This window comes from Spizellomyces punctatus (assembly GCF_000182565.1).
Source record: "Spizellomyces punctatus DAOM BR117 chromosome Unknown supercont1.3, whole genome shotgun sequence".
Classification (NCBI taxonomy): Eukaryota; Fungi; Chytridiomycota; class Chytridiomycetes; order Spizellomycetales; family Spizellomycetaceae; genus Spizellomyces; species Spizellomyces punctatus.
Window position 1 is genome coordinate 1,010,970 of NW_015971539.1, and position 16,414 is coordinate 1,027,383.

Consider the following 16,414-nt stretch of genomic DNA (forward strand, 5'->3'; position numbering starts at 1 on the left):
AAAAGTGCCGCTAGATGGCTAAGCCACGGAATGTTGTAACGGGTGCTCCGTGTGTCCTTTTCACCCCCAAGTTTCCTGCGGGTTGCACCCTTTGTCTCATCCTTTTTTATTGTTCCATCATCGCTGCTTGCATTCCTCCCACTCCATTAGACCCCTGTGGCAGCAATGCACACACCAGCAGCAGCAGTACCGCCTCGTGTACTGGGAGCATCGGTCTCGTATTCTGACGAGACCGAAAGGTTCATCGCCATGCCAGCCCCGCACAAACCGTTGGCACTTCGCAGTCTCCATATGCTGGTCCCAAGGATAGATACGTCTTCCCCAAGTTGTAAAGGAATTCCGATGCAAGACGCCCAGAACAAGAGGCCTACTATGGGTACCGGAAGGCACTCCATTTTGACTCGAAAGGACAGTCTACCACTATCTCCGTTGATTGAGCATGTTGAAAAGGGATCTAAAAGGTTGGTGTCAAGGACTTTGCTCGGCGATGATCATGAACTCATTTGTCTTTGCGGTACCCAAAAGTTTTAGCTTCCCGGGTGACGATGATGCTGTTGCCGAGTTGATGGAGATCGTTGGCTTGCGTCGGCCAAACGCACCCTCTCCCGTCTCACACTTGGTGGAAACGCCTCTATTGAATAAGCGCAGAAACTCTTCGGTCCCTCAGCTCTTTGAAATGGAACATGGACAGGATGATAGCGGAGATACTCGCTCTCCTGTTATTGAACCTCCGAGATTATCCGAAACGCCATTCAAGCCGACTGCACGCAAGGGATACTATGACGAACCTTTGTCGCCGTGTTCCGAGTTGCGCATGACTGGTGAGTTTGTCCGTTACGGGCTTTGGTAGCTTTCATCGTTCAGTAAACTAATAATCATGCGTCCCTTATTAGATAGATCTCCGGTGTCCCGCACAAGGAATCCAATTCCTTTCAATTCCCCGTTCTTGAATCGTCGACGAATGGCTTCTCCGCTCGCGGTTTCTCCCACGATCGTGCGACGCGAACCTGGAGTCGAACTGGGTCTCTTGTCTCCATCCCCTGAACTGAGAACTCCTTTCATTTTCCGTTCTACCAATCCTGTCCCCAGTCGCTTAGCCGAATATTCCTGCAGTGTCGACGTCCAAGGTCGGCCGCGCTCCAAGTCGGTCACCGACCTGGATGGCCGTATTCGCATGGCATTCGCTTGTTGATATGTACAATTTCTTTGCTGATGATGTAGATTTAGTCTTTCTTGTTTTTCTTTCTCACCCCACTTCTCTTGTTTACAAATTCTTGTACAAAGCGAACATCCCTTACTCTAGAGGGTCTATTTGTGAAGTAGAGTAGTTGACTGTACAATAAGCAATTATGATTTTTCAATTAGCAGTGGTCAGATCTTTTTCTTGTTCTTTACATTGTTGATCTACAGATCTTTTTCTTCTTCTTTACATTGTTGATCTACATATTATTTCTAGTTGCTACATATTAAACCGGAGGTACGGTCCCTCTAGCGGCCGCGCGGGACGGATGCTTAAGAGTAATATAGACCGCATGCGCGGCACCTGTTAACCAAGGATCATCAGCCACAAAAAGAAACACTAACAAAAGCACTGCTGCATAAAACACACCAGGTATGTATCCTGTATAAACATATGATGGACAAGCAATAGTTGTTAGTTATGAACCTCGATCCTACATGGTGAATACGTACCTAAAATGGTGAGCAAAACTGCGGTTTGACGCATTAGATACAAGCTTTTAACAAAATGTCACAATCTCATGTAATATCTTACCACTATAATGTTTTTGGATTTCATGGAGGAAAACATCTTGAATCAACAAAAAATCGTTCCAAACGATAATCGCCGTTGATATACACTCACTTTATCCAAAAATCTGCAGCGCAACCTCGTTTCAGGAAAACAGCCAACGGAGGCAAGAAGAGGGAGATCAGAATGTTGCAAAGGTCAGCGCAGGTTCCCATGATGTTTTGTCGTTAAGTGTTATGTCGAGTCGTCTTCTAAAGTATGATCGGAGGGGCCCCCTAACCTTGCTTCCGCTTTTATATGCGGTGAACATCGTGCGTCATCATCGCTAGTTTCATGTTGCCACGCACGTATCGAACTCCTACACTATTAATCATTGGAACTGCCATTGCAACCACACAGTTAACGTGACTTGAGAGATGCAGTCAGTGACTATATGCATTTGATTGAGTTAATGCATTGTAACCTGATTAACAGTGTAGGAGTGGTAATGGAACGTTCCGATGATCACACAGCCATAGCCGTTGGAAATTGACGGTTGGATTGAAATTGTGGTAAATGAAGGTAAATGAAGGGTGATATAATTTCTATTTACATGTTTGCTAGCTAGTACTATAAGTAATAAACACTATTCACTCTGTAAACGCTCTACATAAGCAACAGCGGCCTGCTTGACATGCTCCACAGATTCTGGAGTACCATGCTTCTTTTCATACTCGAGGTACTTTTTAAAGAAAAACTTCATCTTCTTTGAGGAAACCTTGAGGTTGATCACACGCTCGAAGAGTCGTCTAACGAACGGAAAGATGTTCAGCGTGGCTGTCACATTGTACACCCCATCCATTGTTTCTCACCTTATGATAGCAGCATCTCCGTTGCGCATTTCCATGTCCAAATATATAGACCATAAATCGATCCGTTTGGGATAATTGCTCATGATGCCTTCAAATATCGTTCGTCCACGTTCGGGCTCGCCGTACTTGAATTCCATTTGAGCAAACTTGCAGATCGTTTTCACATCTGCGCGGTAAGGTAAGAAGAACCGTACTCCTAAAGTCAATGATCAATTGCATCTACATACGTTTTCGCTTAGGAAGACTCTGTAAGCTTCGCTGAAGAATTCGGCGGGCGTCTTCCACTTTGCCTCGTCTAAGTTGATAAAGACCGTATGACGTCCAGATCTTTGAGCTCGTGTTGAACTTCTTTGTCATAACCTGGTGCAACTGATTTGCAAGCTGTAATGGGATCACGAAGAGTGAATAAACGAGCATTCCCACATATAGTACAGGATATGGAAAGTCTGCAACTTACATCCCACTTTTCGGTACGTTCATAAATCCGAACGAGATGAATGTACACTGCCTTTGGATTATTCATCGCTACCGCCCGCTCAAAAACTTTCAACAAACTCTCCTGAGTGCCGTACGTGTTCTCCAGATTCATAAGTGCCACCCAAACGTTCATTTTCTCCTGTTCCTCTCGGAAACTGATCGTCTTCAATGCTCGCTCAGCTACTTCCCGTGCTTTCTCAATTTCGGCTAGTTGGAGCTGGAAAGCCATGAACTTGATCCACAGGAACGAGCTGTTGGGAGATCCAAGTAACAAACGCTCAAAGTCTTCCGCTAATTCCGGTGGCTTGTCACCCTCAAGCAAGGATTGTTCCTTTTCTGCAATGCGTTCTTCTTCTTCGCGCTTCGCACGCTGTTTCGCACGGCGAGATTTCTTTTTCGCGGCTTTTTCTTCCGCGTCCTCAGCATCACTTTCGGACTCTGGCTCTTCCTCTCCTGCAGAAGCTTCTGCTCCATCCCAGTCGAATCCACCAATGTCCAAGGGAGCAGTACCGTCTTCATTATCATCGTCATCACTCTCTTCATCATCATATCCTGAATATGCCCCGTCGGCTTCATCTTCCTCATCATCCTCAGCTTCTTCGTCCTCCTCGCTATCGACATGCTCATCGTCCACGTCCATTGCGTTAGCATCTTCATCCTCCCCAACGACGTTGTCAACGTCCATTGCATCAGCCGGCTCATTGTCGTCCGTGTCCATCTCATCAAAGTAAGACGCTTTTAAACCGAGAGACAATTTTTTCTTCTCCAGGTCGACTTTGAGTACAACAGCCTTCACAGGATCTCCCACAGAGTAGAGTTTCTCAATCATATTCACCGGATTATCAGACAATTCTGACTTGTGGCATAGGCCACTGAGGGAACTGTGAGCGAGTTGAATAAAGACACCGTATTCAGCAATCTTCTTTACAGTCCCCTTCACTTTTTGACCCTGCTCAATATTACTCCAGGTGTACATCTGCGGATTGGCGTCGGGATCCACAACACTCTGCTTCATAGACATTTCGATACGGTTTACCGCAGGGTTGACAGCGACGATCCTTCCTCGGACGAGCTGCCCTACCTTGAAAGCCGACTGCCAGTCTTTGATGAACGCGTCAGAGAGCTCGCTAATTTTTACTCTGGCAGCCAAATGGCGATTGAGAGCGACGAACAGTCCCCCAGACCCGACACTCCGCACATATCCGCTGACCACTGTATCATTCTTGATGTGGGCGATATCTTTGACCTCTGGATCAGAGACATCCTCGGCCACATTCTTCAGACGCGACTCCCGCAAAGACAAGTCAAGCTGATTCTTTTCTCGGGTCACACCAATCACGCAACATTGAACAATCCTTCCGGGTTGGAAACCTGCAAGTGGCTCTTTTTGGTACGTATCGCTGAGGTCGGTCAGATGGACTCGTCCATATAGCGACGAAGACACCTGTATTGTCAACCCCTGTCCTGGTTGCAAAAGTGTAATACGGCCATGGAGCAGTTGACCGACTTTCACAGTGTCCAAAGTGATGAGAGACTCGGGAGTAGGTTCACACAAGGAAAGGTCAAGAGTACTTTTCTCCGCATTCTTCTTCTGGACCCAACAACGCACTGCAGTCCCAGGCGGGAAATGCTTTTGAGGTTTCCGTAGAACACTGGGATCCGGATGTGTTAACAAATGAGCTCGGCCGAGCAATGATGGGCTGATGTGGATCCAAAGAGCATCATCATCGACACTTTGCACAATACCAATATATTCAGTTCCAACCGTAACGTTGTCGAGGGTCGATGGAGCCTTTGAGGCATCCGTGAGCTCAAAGTCAGGTACTGCCATATCAGATGGCTTCACAGTCAGCTCAACGGCCGTCTGAGAAACAGGCTTACGGTGACTGAAGGGGAGGGTCCGATGCGTCTTGACGTCATGGAAACCGATGACTTTGCAATCAATGATTTCACCAACTTTGAAGTGTCGCAGAGGGTGCTTGGGGTCCGCAATGTCGGCAAGGTTATCGCTTACTTGCGTGCCATGTATTCTGCCTTTTAAGTTGGCACCAAGAGAAATGTTAACCTGGGTGTCCTTTATTGAAGTGATCTTCCCTTTGACTCGTGCGCCAAGGGTGTAGTCGTCAAGCCTGCGGAAATTAGGGTCAACAGAATTTTTCACCGTCCGCTGTGCATCGAGAAGATCCTTTGGCTGATCGTTCTCCGGTATCGGCACAACTAGGAACTTTTGCTTGAGAAATCCATCCATTTTGCTGTCTGGCTGAGCTTCAGGTAAAGCTGTAATCGTAACCTTAAGTTGCTGCCCGACTCTGAACTTGGTAAATGGTGTTCCAGGAGAATTCAGATTCTTGGCAAGGGCGAAAGCAACGGCATTGTGGATAGCCGGCAGAGTCAAGATTCCATAGTCCTCCTTGACAATCTGAACGACCGCGTCCACTATGGTTCCTTTGTCAAATGCAGCCTTGACCTGGGATAGCGTACCGATTAAAAACAAATGAGGGGCAGACAATATACAGCGATAGATAGCATACCTTTTTGGACGTAGCCGCATCAATATTCTCCTTGTCCGTGTTGGTGTCATCTTCAGACGCGACGATGAGATCCACAATACGCCGCTCTGCATTGACATCTACAATCTTTCCGTTGACGCTAGTACCAACATTCAATATCGTTCCCTTCGGGGTGTTCGTAATCAGTCCCGACACTCCGTCCTTGAGATCTACAATAACACCGTAGGGCATCTGCTTTTTCACGGTGCCCACCACTTTTCCGCCAAGACGGAAGCGACCAGCCCAATCACGGATACTCTTGGAAGTGTCTTTCGCGGTCTTTCCAAATTGCAGGAGATCTTGCTCTCGGAACAAGGATCGTAGTAGTGCGGTCTCAAAGACCTTTGAAGCATCCGATTTTGCACAGTGCGAATGTTTGAGGCTGACTTCGACGCGACGGCTCTCGACATCCACATTCGTTATTGCGACAAGGACAGTTTGACCGACTTTCAGGAAATCAGAAGGATTTGCCACGAATCGATCAGAGATGTTCTGCAATTGTTACCCGCACATTAAAAGATAGACAACGGTGGTTACTAAACACGAAATGAGCTTACATGAAGCTTCGCCATGCCGACTAAATCACCCAGTAACCCAACGAAACACGCCTTTTCTGTTATGTTTTTGACGTATCCAGGGACGACCATTCCTTCCTTGTAATCTTCAAAAGTAGGAACGCTGTTGTGGCGGCCAATTTCATCAACTAGCAGACCTTTCATGGAGACGACTACATGGCCCTTCTTGGTATCCTTTCCAAGGACTACCAAGTTAGATAGTGAATCTCCTTCACGTAATGTTTTGAACAGCTTGTCCGCAGTCACGGGGTGATCTGTGAGGTGCGCCTTGGTCAAGTAACCCCGAACAAGTGAAGGCTTAAGCTCAATTAAGACACCATCTGGGAGTACACTGATGATCTTCCCACTGACAGTATCCCCAATATTGACGGCATCTAAACTGAGAGATCCTTGTGGACCTTTGCCAAGCAGCTTGATGCTTACACGCATTTTCTCATCTTCAACATCCACCGAAATGACACGACATTTCACAACTTGTCCGACTGTAAACAATTTCGACGGGTCTTCCACGAACTTTTCGCTGAGCTCAGGCAATGGGGCCAGCGCCCGCACTCCATTGTAGAAGGATACAATACATCCAAAGGTTTTCACGCTGCTGATGACACCATGGACGAGGTCCCCGACTTTCGCATCAGCATATGACAAGATTCGAGGTAGATTGGAGCTCATCAAAGTCTTCTTGTGTGTCAAAATGACGCGCTTCTCCTTGACGTCGACTGACAAGACTTGACACTTTATGGGCGCCCCTATCTTGAACATCTTCTCTGGATTGCTGAGGTTGATGTCGGAGAGGTGATTCTTGGGGCAAAGGCCATTGATTGTGCTCGACAGCGCCACGATCATGCCCGCCGGAGTCAGCTTGACCACTTGGCCCTTCACTGTCATACCAGGTTTGATATCTGAATGCCGCATGAAACGTTGCTCCAAAATGCTTTTCTGGAAGGTGAGTTGCAGTAATCCATCGCAATAATCAAATCCAAGAACCCTTCCGCGATGCTTAGAACCAAGCTTGAATTTCTTTTCTATTTTGTCGATTGGGCTGTCTGACAGGCGAGATATGTGTGTATATCCGAGCCCATATGTAGGGTGCTCTACTAACACACCCACTTTTGCATCGATACGTGCGATGGTCAAGTCCTCGACGATACTGCCGACGTCGATAACGGATTGCGGAGGAAATTGATAAGGAACGCTGTCAAGGAGATGGGGTGCAAGAGTCAATGCTATCTTTTTCCTACTGGCGCTGATGTAAAGTATTCGCGCCCGGACTTTCTGGCCCGCTTTGTAGTGCGCGTTCAGGTCTTCCTCTGGATTTCTGACGACAAATCCCGCGTGAGCCATGTTGACTGTCCCCTCAAGGACGCCCAAGAAAGTGAGCAGTAAGCCATTGCCCAAAACCGCCTTGATTTTTGTATTGACAAGAGCGCCAGCCTTCAGCGTATCGAACCCGGCGGCGTGACTCGCTGGGATCACGGATTTCGTTAGGCCGGCAGAATCCAAAGTGACGGAAACTACTCGACGCGTATCATCAATCTTTAAAACTCCACCGTACACCAGCTGCCCTACTTTCAACGGCCGTCCTCCGTTCCTTTCAGATATGTAGGTATTTGCGTTCTTTCGAAGAAGAAACCCGGAAATCCCCCCAATGCCAAATGATAAAATGTATCCATGGTCCTCCTCACTCGTGATTGTAGCTGGTAGCATGAACCCCTCTACAAGATCTCCTGTAGATAGGTTTGCATTCACCGCTTCCGGTTTCAACGATAGAGCCACACGTCTTTTTCCCGATGCTTTATCTGCTCCCTCTTCCCCGGCCCCTGTATCATGCTCGAGATCTGTGACTACACAGGAAACAACTTGCCCGATCGAGAACAAGTCCTTAAGCTCGGGAAGGGGTGACTCATCATCTCCACTCTCTTCGTCATCGCCGACAGCCTTCTGAAGCTGAGCGGTTATTGCGTCAGAGATCTCAGTTATAGAAACATAACCGGTGAGTTGCCCTGGGAGCGACACTGCTAAATCCAGCTCGTTGATCTCCTTGACACAGCCCAATAAGCTCATTCCGACGTCAAGGCGCTTGAATGACAGAGTTTCGGCGAAGGAGGTATCGTCCGTCCGCGACTTTTTGGATCCCAATTCGCCATTGTTGGATTCATCCTCGGCTCTTCGTCTCTTCTTTTTCTGCTTTGGCTTTTCCTCCGTTTCGGTTTGCTTTCATACCCAGAAGGTAAGAGATTTGAACAATACAGAGCTGCTCGAATACAACCTACCTCAAATAGAATATCCTTTCTCGCTTGATCGGTGACATCACGATATTCTAGAGGTGTAAGAGCAGAAGCTCCCCCTCGCGGAAAATATTCTTCCGTGGCAGCAACTTCGCCATGACTGTCCTTTGGAGCCTTCTGGTCTCCTACATGATTCTCGGCAGGTGCCCGCTGTTCCAACTTCTTTTTCTTACCGGAGGAACTAGCCGCCGCTGGTGTCGCTGGTGTTTGCTTTTGCGGGGTGCTGCTCGTCTTTCGCTTCTTGGTGTCTGAGGCTGATTTGACCGGTGCCATGATAGTCTGGGCAAGACCTTCAAATGATACGAAGGTAGCTCTTATACACCGTATCTGGCCCCGGAGATGTGTTTTTTGCTCTGGTTGTTGACTAGATAGGAGGAACTGTTGAAACTCCTTTCTAGTCAATGACCTTGAAGAGGGACTGAACGCAGTTCGTCAAAAAAATTTCAGATATCTGATTGGCTAATACAGCGCGTTATTGGAGAGTTTCGAGGCAGCCATTTCACACACGAAGAGATTGGCTCATTTGCGAGGAGGAAGAGCAACGAGTGAGCCAACCACAAAAAGCAAAACGAACATGGCAAAGGAACTGAATTCAAAAGAGGAGATTGAAGCATTCATTGATTCGATCGATACATTTCTACTGGATTGCGATGGTACTAGAGGTCTCAGTAGACGGCATGTCGTCGCCTTGCCCTCAACCTTGCTTGGCCCCGGATTTAGGTGTCATTTGGTCTGGGAATCACGTAATAGACGGTGTGCAAGAAGTTCTCGACTTGCTTCGGGCAAAGGTACATGAAATATCTGATAATTTGCACCAAGTGGTAATTATCACTGACGGCATTATGCAGGGAAAACGCCTGCTCTTCGTAACAAACAACAGCACAAAATCGCGAGCTGCATATTTAAAAAAGTTTGCGTCCCTCCATATAAACGCTTCAGTCGTAAGAAGAAAATATTTTTCAAAAATGCATATTTGGCAATATTCCTAACCTGTCCAACCTGTCTTCGTGTAAGGATGAGATTTTTGGGTCATCTTATGCTGCGGCATATTACATTGCCAACGTTCTCAATTTCCCGAAAGACAAGAAGGTTTATGTCATTGGCATGAGCGGTATACGGGAGGAACTGGCATCGGAGGGTATTAGATATGCGGGTGCCGAGGTACGGTTGGCATTTTCGACTGTTATACAGTGGTCGATTTTTGGGTTTTAACGGCTTTGTTAGGATGACAATGAAAATCTTGCGGACATGAGTCTGATGTCGTCAATCCATCCCGATCCAGAGATTGGTGCCGTTCTACTGGGCTTCGACCTCAACATTAACTACAAAAAGCTCGCAAAAGCTTTTACATATCTTCATGCCGACGACCAGTGTCATTTCTTGGCTACGAATAGTGATCTGACTTTCCCTGCTGGAGGGACTGTTTATCCCGGTACCGGAGCCCTACTTGCTGCTTTGGCTGCTCCATTAGAACGCAAGCCTCTGGTTCTAGGTAAACCGCACCAGCCAATGCTGGATGTCATAGTGGCCAAGTATGCACGCGTCCCTAAAGTTAGTATGGACGATGAGAATATCGCTCAATAACATATGACATGAACAGGTACCACCTTAACAAGGATAGAACATGTATGATTGGAGATAGGTGAGTTTCATGCGAGCGGCACACAGTTTGGCATCGTTCGCTGAGTGACGCCATCCACAGACTAGATACAGATATTGAATTTGGGAAGAAGGGCGGGTTAAAGACTCTACTAGTCATGACCGGTAAATGCACGTCATTGACTTGCGTCACACTGCAGCCATCTTCTCATAAACCTTGCGTAGGTGTAACGAATCCCGATAAATTAAAGCGATCCCCTATTCAACCAGACTGCTATATATCCAGTCTTGGATGGTTGAGGCCGTAGATAGATACATCACAGTAGATATGCGGCTTCGTATAGGACATGGATATAGTGTATTTGCACTGCAATGATTCAGGCATAGAAACATTCCGGACAGCAATTGTATTATAGACACTGAATTAAATCCCGATTGTAACATACATGTTATTTCTTTTTGCCTTTTCCTTTCACCTTGGCGCCTTTTTTCGCTGTGTTTGTCTATTTAAGACGCAAGAGTTAGACTTCCTGCAAAAGTAAGATGCTCGAAAAGACTCGCCTTTCTTTTTTTAAGTAAGTCCCTTCGGACTCTGTAGCCTCGGAACCAGGCCTGAATCCGTACCGCGGCATGCATCTGACGCCTTAGTTCCTTCTCTCGTTCCTACTCAATTCCACAGCGGTTAGCGCGATGGACGGATATCGCAGATGAGACTAACTATCTTGCCTTTTCTTTCTCTTCCTCAACACGCCGCTCTTCCATAATTGCCTCATACTCCTTTCTCAACTCAGAGTGTCTTGCTGTGAGCTCGTCGAGCTGAGCTTTTTCTTCAAGATATATAGCCTAGTGGCAAAACCTGTTCAATCAGAAATGTATTTCAAAACGTCTCGGGTGGAAGGACCTGGGTACCGTAATATCCTCAAGTTCAGTTTGTTTTTCGTCCATGTCTTGATCGTACTTGTGTATCCAGTTCTCGACTTCGGATTCAATCTTAAACTTTCGTTTGCGGAGTTGGGCTTCTTCTTCTCCATTCCGTTTGACGAGTTCTTCCAATTGTGATTTAAGATTGGTAGTTTCCTGCTTTAACGCAGTTTCCTGTAGAAATAGTTGGTCAGCATCTTTAAAGGACATGGTGGGCTAGTTGCAGCGTCCCCTACCCTATCCCGGAACTGCTGTATATCTGAGTCCTCCTTTTGCTTAGAACGAGCTTCGAGTCGCTTTGTTGTTTCCTCTGCCTGTTGTTTAATCTCACGCAGCTCCTCTGCCGAATGGGTATTCGGATGAGCGGTTATATTCGTGTGCAAGCTTTGGGCGTTTTTTGCGTACCTTTCAGTCGTCGAATGATTTCGTTTTTCTTGTTAATATCAGTGGTCCTCTCCTTCCTGGCTTTGTCGAGCTCTTCCCGCAGAGCTTTGACTTCATTGCTGGTCTGCAGGTGTACAATGTGAGTTCCAAATTTCAGCAATGATCACAAGAGCAAATACAATGGACCTTCTGTTCCTTCGCAATGATAATGGAAAGTTGATCTTGCTTCGCCCTCTCTTCCTCCACTGTTGTCCCTAACCGCTCATATACCAGCATTTTCACCTCCTGCAGCAACTGCTCAAATTTAGCAACTGAAGGAAGCTTGGTGGATTTGAGGTATCGTAGTTTGCTTGTCGCCGCTGGATTCTGGAGAAAATGACGGACGAGCGACCTTGTTGCTTGGCGGATTTGCCGGGAGGTATCTTTCAACTCAGACTGAGTACGGAGGACGTAAGGTTCAATTTGCTGCATCATATTGCACATGGACTACGCTATGAAGTATACCCACCGCCACAGAGACCCTGTTCGGGCTGTCATCTTCGTTGCTTTCTAGCAGTGCATTGTACTTGTCCTCCAATTGACGAATTTCCTAAGATTATGAGCTGTAGCAACTGTCATTAAGTCGCGACAATAAATACCTCAGATCCCCATCAGCCTACTTACTGTAATTGCTGTAAAAGTGTCTCCACTAAAGACAGTGGCCATACGGCGGTCCATAACGTCCGGTAGGAGGCCTACGAGCTGCACTTTGCGCTGAGCTTCCACCAGTACAGACATAATTCGCTGTGCTTCGACATTTGTGAGTTTGCTGGAGAAACCGGTATTATCGGTTGATGTTCCGACGGGATCTTGATTAAAGGTGCTTGGCCGAAAGGGCGTACTTTGTCGAGTCACCGAGTTGCGTCCGCTGTCCCCAGTCTCCGTTCCCAGGATTCCCCGGATCGGGGGGAGCGGGGGCTCTCTCGGAAAACTTAATGCTGGATTGATGGCAGTCATGCCGATTGGATTTTGTGAAGGATGCAGACCTTGCACCTTTCGAGATCGGAACAAAAAGTTCGCTTATTTGGAGACACGGCGCTTATCTCACCTTCGACCCGAAATAGCTTTAAATTGAGGGACGCGCGACTAACCGTCGGGGTTAAGATATGATCAACATACAAGTCGATTGCAGTGAACTATTTCACCAAGATAGATTGTGACCATGCGTCAATTCGATCGATCAACTGTTGTCGACGAAGAGCTTCATGATTTGAAGCTTCGGTTTGAACTCTTGGGTGGGTCTGGCGATGTGGGACAAGGCATCTGGCCATGTTCACCCATGCTGCTTTCTATTTCATATAGAGGGCGACCGGAAGGCTTACTACGAAACAAGCCAATGGGCCATCCGGCAAAACAAGGAGGAGGTCAGCCAGCTTCGTATGCGAAATAAGGAGCTCAGTGATGCCATTGCCAAACTCAAAAAGGTACGCCGCACCACTGTCGCTTGGGACGGACCGTCGAATCCTGACAAAAGTTAGTTAGACAGAAGCGGATGTGCAAAGCAACCGTGCCTCCATGTCCGAATTGGAAAAGTTTGATCAAAAGATATGTGAAATGCACAAGAAATTTGATGAACTACAAGCTGAGGCTCGAGCGAAAGAGGAGAAATTGAGAGGAATGCACGACCAGCTAGCGGATTTGCGGAGAGAGGCAGAGATTGTTAAATCAAACCTACAGGATTCGCCACAGGCTAAGGTAATCTGTGCTCGGAGATGAGCGCGATTTTCGTCAATCTAATGTCTAGCGATCAACCTACTTCTAGGAGATACGGATGTTGGAGAACAGGCTCGACAAAGCAATGATCAAGTACAACGAAGCCCAAGCCGTTCGCAAAACATACGAACAGATTGTCAAACGATTGCAAGAGGAACGCTTGACCTTTGATAACCAGCTCGCAAATTTTGAAAAAAGCTTGAAAGCCAAGAAACAGGATGCATCGGAGTTGGAGATGATGTCCAGAGATGCGAACCATGCTAAAGAGGTCGCCAAAGTATGTAAAAGATGAAGCTTTTCCCTATCGGCTTTAGATAGATATTTGACTATAGTGCCAATTTTGCTAGGCAGAATTAGCACGATTGGAGCAGCAGATCAACGAAGAGCGGAAACAGCGAGAAAAGGATTTGCAAACTAGAAAAGAACTAGTGAAGCAAAAATTGGAGATATCCGATAAGATTGACTGGAAGGTTAGCACGAAAGGTTTTGTCTGATGGGTCTTTTGTTGCTTTACTCACCGTGATCTACAGAAGTTACAACTCGAAGACCAAACCGGTGACATGGCGATGACAGCAGAAGCCAATAAAGAACACTACGATGAGGCTCGCGAGAAAAAGATTGTAGAATACGAAGAAAACATGCGACTCATCAAGGAGGCCACTGGAGTGTCTGACATCAACGAAGTCATTGCGAAATTCCAGTCTCAGGGCGATACACACCAGCATTTATCACAACTTCAAAAAGCAAATGAAGCCCGCAATGAAGAACTAAAACGGAAGAAGAAGGAGATTTTGGCAGAATATGAGGATCTCAAGTATTCTGGCGAGGCGAAACTTGCTCATGCTAGGCGCATGATTGAGGAGATGGAGCAACACCTGGCAGAAGCAGAAGTGAAAACAGCTGAAACAAAAGTCAAGTACGAACGAACAGCAAAATTGATGACAAATGCAAAAGCTGGTATCAATCATCTATCTGACAAGCTTGATGGTATCCACCTGGTAGGCGGTCAAGAGATACTTTTCATATTGTCTCAATCGTTGACAGACTTGAAATTTGCCATAGCCCGATACACCATCTCTGAAAATGTCAGACGAGACAGTGGTGCAAATTCTCGAAATATGCATCCGCAAGCTCGAACAGTTGGCCACTAATGTGCAAGGGAAGGAGGTGCCTGAGGTAAGGTCGGAAGAACAAGGAGGCAATTACATTGTCCTTAATTTTGTCCTCCAGCCTGTTGCACCGCAGCCTGTCGCACCCGCCACAGCCGGGGAAACAACGAGCATCTTCCAAATAAGTCCATCTCAACTACCGGTATATAACACACGTGTTAAGCTTCGTCCCGTAGAGTTTGAAGAATCAAGTGGTGAGGGTAGGGACCTGAACTTTCCACAGGACCGTTTTGAAATGAGCTTTAGATAACACATCGATGTTTAACAGATGAGGAAGAAGATGATGATTACGGTGAAGTTCCTGATCGGGAAACCATCAAGAAGCACACCGCGCAGATGCTCAACGCCAAGCTCAAGACGAAGCAGGCAAAGAAAGGCAAAAAGAAGCGGGCAGCAAAGGATGAAGATTGAAATTAATAGTAAATGTAAATGTTTCAATATCGATCATCCCAGAGATGGTCCCGTTAATCGTTGAGGAGTCGCAGAGCAAAGATCAATTGATCATGCAATGGCCAAATTTCCCCAAATATGTACACACAGCCTCCAGGTTCTACAACTTGTCATCTTTCTTGAAGATCCACTTCGCACTGTCGCGAGCCTTCTGTTCTGCATTGGGATCCACTGCAAAATCACGGTCGATTAAGGTATTCTTGTCTGAACACAAGCGTCAGTTTGGGCCTTCAATGTTTGTGGTATGTTTGAAATCTCACCAGGGACGTCCATGCCCCGTCTCACAGCTGGACGTTCAGCCACTCGGTGCAACCATTTGTCAACATTCGGAAACTCATCCTGCAACATTAATATCAGTCGTAGCCCATAAGAACTAGGGAACTAATGTTCTCACCAGGGATACTCCAGCCCAGTTATGGGCCGCCACCCATCCAAAGGAGGCGACATCAGCCAAGGAGTAATCCCCAATAATGTAAGGACGACCATCTGCAAGCTGTCGTTCCAATACGGAATATAACCTTCGAGTTTCATCCTGGTACCGTTTGATACCGTATTCGATCTTCTCCGGAGCTGCAATGCATGTAAGTATATCACAGTTTGCTTTAATCCGGATCGGTTAAAGGCATACCGTAACGGAAGAAGTGATTGGCTTGACCTTGCATCGGTCCCAATCCACCCATCTGCCACATCAACCACTGTATGGCTTCACTGCGTTTGTTGGCATCTTCAGGAAGCAAGAGATGTTCGGGATCATAATGTTCTGCAAGGTACAACAAGATGGCTCCGCTTTCAAATACTGGGAATCCTCCCCTCTTGTTGTCTACAATGGCAGGGATCCGACCGTTGGGGTTGATTTTCAAGAACCATTCTAGAGATACGTATGTTAGCTGGACATCAGCAGTGGACGTTGGTGTATGGCGAATCTCACCTTCTTTCTGCTCAGACTTTTGAAAATTAATCTTGTATGTCTCGTAGGGAAGCTTCAGCTCCTCCAGGGCTATGCTGACTTTCTGTCCGTTTGGAGTTCCTGAGGTAAACGGGTAAGTACCCAAACACACTACAAAGTACGATAATCGAAACTTACCGACTGTGTAAAAGGTGATGGTAGGTTTTTCGGCCATGACGCTGGTGCTGGTGAGTCTTGTGCTAAAGTTGACTGATTTGTGTAGATGCCGAAGCAATGATGTGTGAAATTTGCCAGATACGACAGCCCGCATAGGATTGGAGGGGGGGCAAAAGGACAAACCCGGGCTTTTTATGCACAAAAAACGCGATGCAATATATCGCGTGCGTAACGGAATGGTTGATTTGAAATACCCTTCTGTTGCAATTTGCCCTTCCCAGCCCTCAATGTCGACATGGTGGACATCACCAGAGCACCAATGACGACGAGGGGGAGAAAAAGATCATCAGCTGCCGGTGTGCAAAATCCAACGATTGCGAATATGCAGCATTCAAGAACCAAAGGTTTTCAAACGCTTCCGTATCCAAACACCTTTGATTAGAGCAAGCTGCAATGCCTTTGTAATATCTGACTTTTGAAATGGATCGTATCTTACAAATTCTATTCTCTCAATATGTCGATGCACAATTGACATACATGAAATGGCAGCCAAAAACATATGAAGTCCGAACTCTCAAAAATGTATTTA

General features: G+C 46.7%; 6 protein-coding genes across 6 annotated transcripts; 3 read left to right on the forward strand and 3 right to left on the reverse strand.

Annotated features, from left to right (window-relative positions):
- The first annotated feature begins 52 nt into the window (after positions 1 to 52).
- SPPG_02076 (uncharacterized protein) lies at positions 53 to 1,379 on the forward strand. Its single transcript, XM_016750377.1, has 3 exons — positions 53 to 461; positions 526 to 821; positions 894 to 1,379. Exons 1-3 carry the CDS (start codon positions 166 to 168, stop codon positions 1,190 to 1,192), a joined length of 891 nt encoding a protein of 296 aa, XP_016611044.1. The 5' UTR covers positions 53 to 165; the 3' UTR covers positions 1,193 to 1,379.
- Positions 1,380 to 2,289: 910 nt separating this feature from the next.
- On the reverse strand, positions 2,290 to 8,760 carry SPPG_02077 (uncharacterized protein; the record flags this gene model as incomplete). The annotated part of the gene is made up of 7 exons (XM_016750378.1): positions 2,290 to 2,538; positions 2,602 to 2,767; positions 2,829 to 2,982; positions 3,059 to 5,545; positions 5,610 to 6,119; positions 6,185 to 8,413; positions 8,473 to 8,760. The coding sequence occupies 7 exons, from the start codon at positions 8,758 to 8,760 to the stop codon at positions 2,376 to 2,378; spliced, it is 5,997 nt and encodes a 1,998-aa protein (XP_016611045.1). The 3' UTR covers positions 2,290 to 2,375.
- Positions 8,761 to 8,916: 156 nt separating this feature from the next.
- Positions 8,917 to 10,394, forward strand: SPPG_02078 (phosphoglycolate/pyridoxal phosphate phosphatase; the record flags this gene model as incomplete). Its single annotated transcript, XM_016750379.1, has 8 exons — positions 8,917 to 9,140; positions 9,208 to 9,275; positions 9,336 to 9,428; positions 9,502 to 9,648; positions 9,712 to 10,019; positions 10,088 to 10,129; positions 10,190 to 10,251; positions 10,312 to 10,394. The coding sequence occupies exons 1-8, from the start codon at positions 9,062 to 9,064 to the stop codon at positions 10,392 to 10,394; spliced, it is 882 nt and encodes a 293-aa protein (XP_016611046.1). The 5' UTR covers positions 8,917 to 9,061.
- A 78-nt stretch (positions 10,395 to 10,472) lies between these two features.
- SPPG_02079 (uncharacterized protein) lies at positions 10,473 to 12,449 on the reverse strand. The gene is made up of 9 exons (XM_016750380.1): positions 12,055 to 12,449; positions 11,900 to 11,980; positions 11,578 to 11,826; positions 11,413 to 11,515; positions 11,244 to 11,347; positions 10,996 to 11,181; positions 10,813 to 10,929; positions 10,648 to 10,749; positions 10,473 to 10,589 (listed from the first exon to the last, which is right to left on the reverse strand). The coding sequence occupies exons 1-9, from the start codon at positions 12,385 to 12,387 to the stop codon at positions 10,536 to 10,538; spliced, it is 1,329 nt and encodes a 442-aa protein (XP_016611047.1). The 5' UTR covers positions 12,388 to 12,449; the 3' UTR covers positions 10,473 to 10,535.
- An 88-nt stretch (positions 12,450 to 12,537) lies between these two features.
- Positions 12,538 to 14,790, forward strand: SPPG_02080 (uncharacterized protein). The gene is made up of 9 exons (XM_016750381.1): positions 12,538 to 12,665; positions 12,733 to 12,854; positions 12,913 to 13,125; positions 13,193 to 13,420; positions 13,491 to 13,613; positions 13,674 to 14,141; positions 14,206 to 14,319; positions 14,374 to 14,512; positions 14,581 to 14,790. Exons 1-9 carry the CDS (start codon positions 12,593 to 12,595, stop codon positions 14,721 to 14,723), a joined length of 1,623 nt encoding a protein of 540 aa, XP_016611048.1. The 5' UTR covers positions 12,538 to 12,592; the 3' UTR covers positions 14,724 to 14,790.
- SPPG_02081 (glutathione peroxidase) lies at positions 14,699 to 16,269 on the reverse strand. The gene is made up of 6 exons (XM_016750382.1): positions 15,847 to 16,269; positions 15,691 to 15,789; positions 15,391 to 15,630; positions 15,157 to 15,332; positions 15,023 to 15,101; positions 14,699 to 14,966 (listed from the first exon to the last, which is right to left on the reverse strand). Exons 1-6 carry the CDS (start codon positions 15,977 to 15,979, stop codon positions 14,863 to 14,865), a joined length of 831 nt encoding a protein of 276 aa, XP_016611049.1. The 5' UTR covers positions 15,980 to 16,269; the 3' UTR covers positions 14,699 to 14,862.
- Between the last annotated feature and the right edge of the window lie 145 nt (positions 16,270 to 16,414).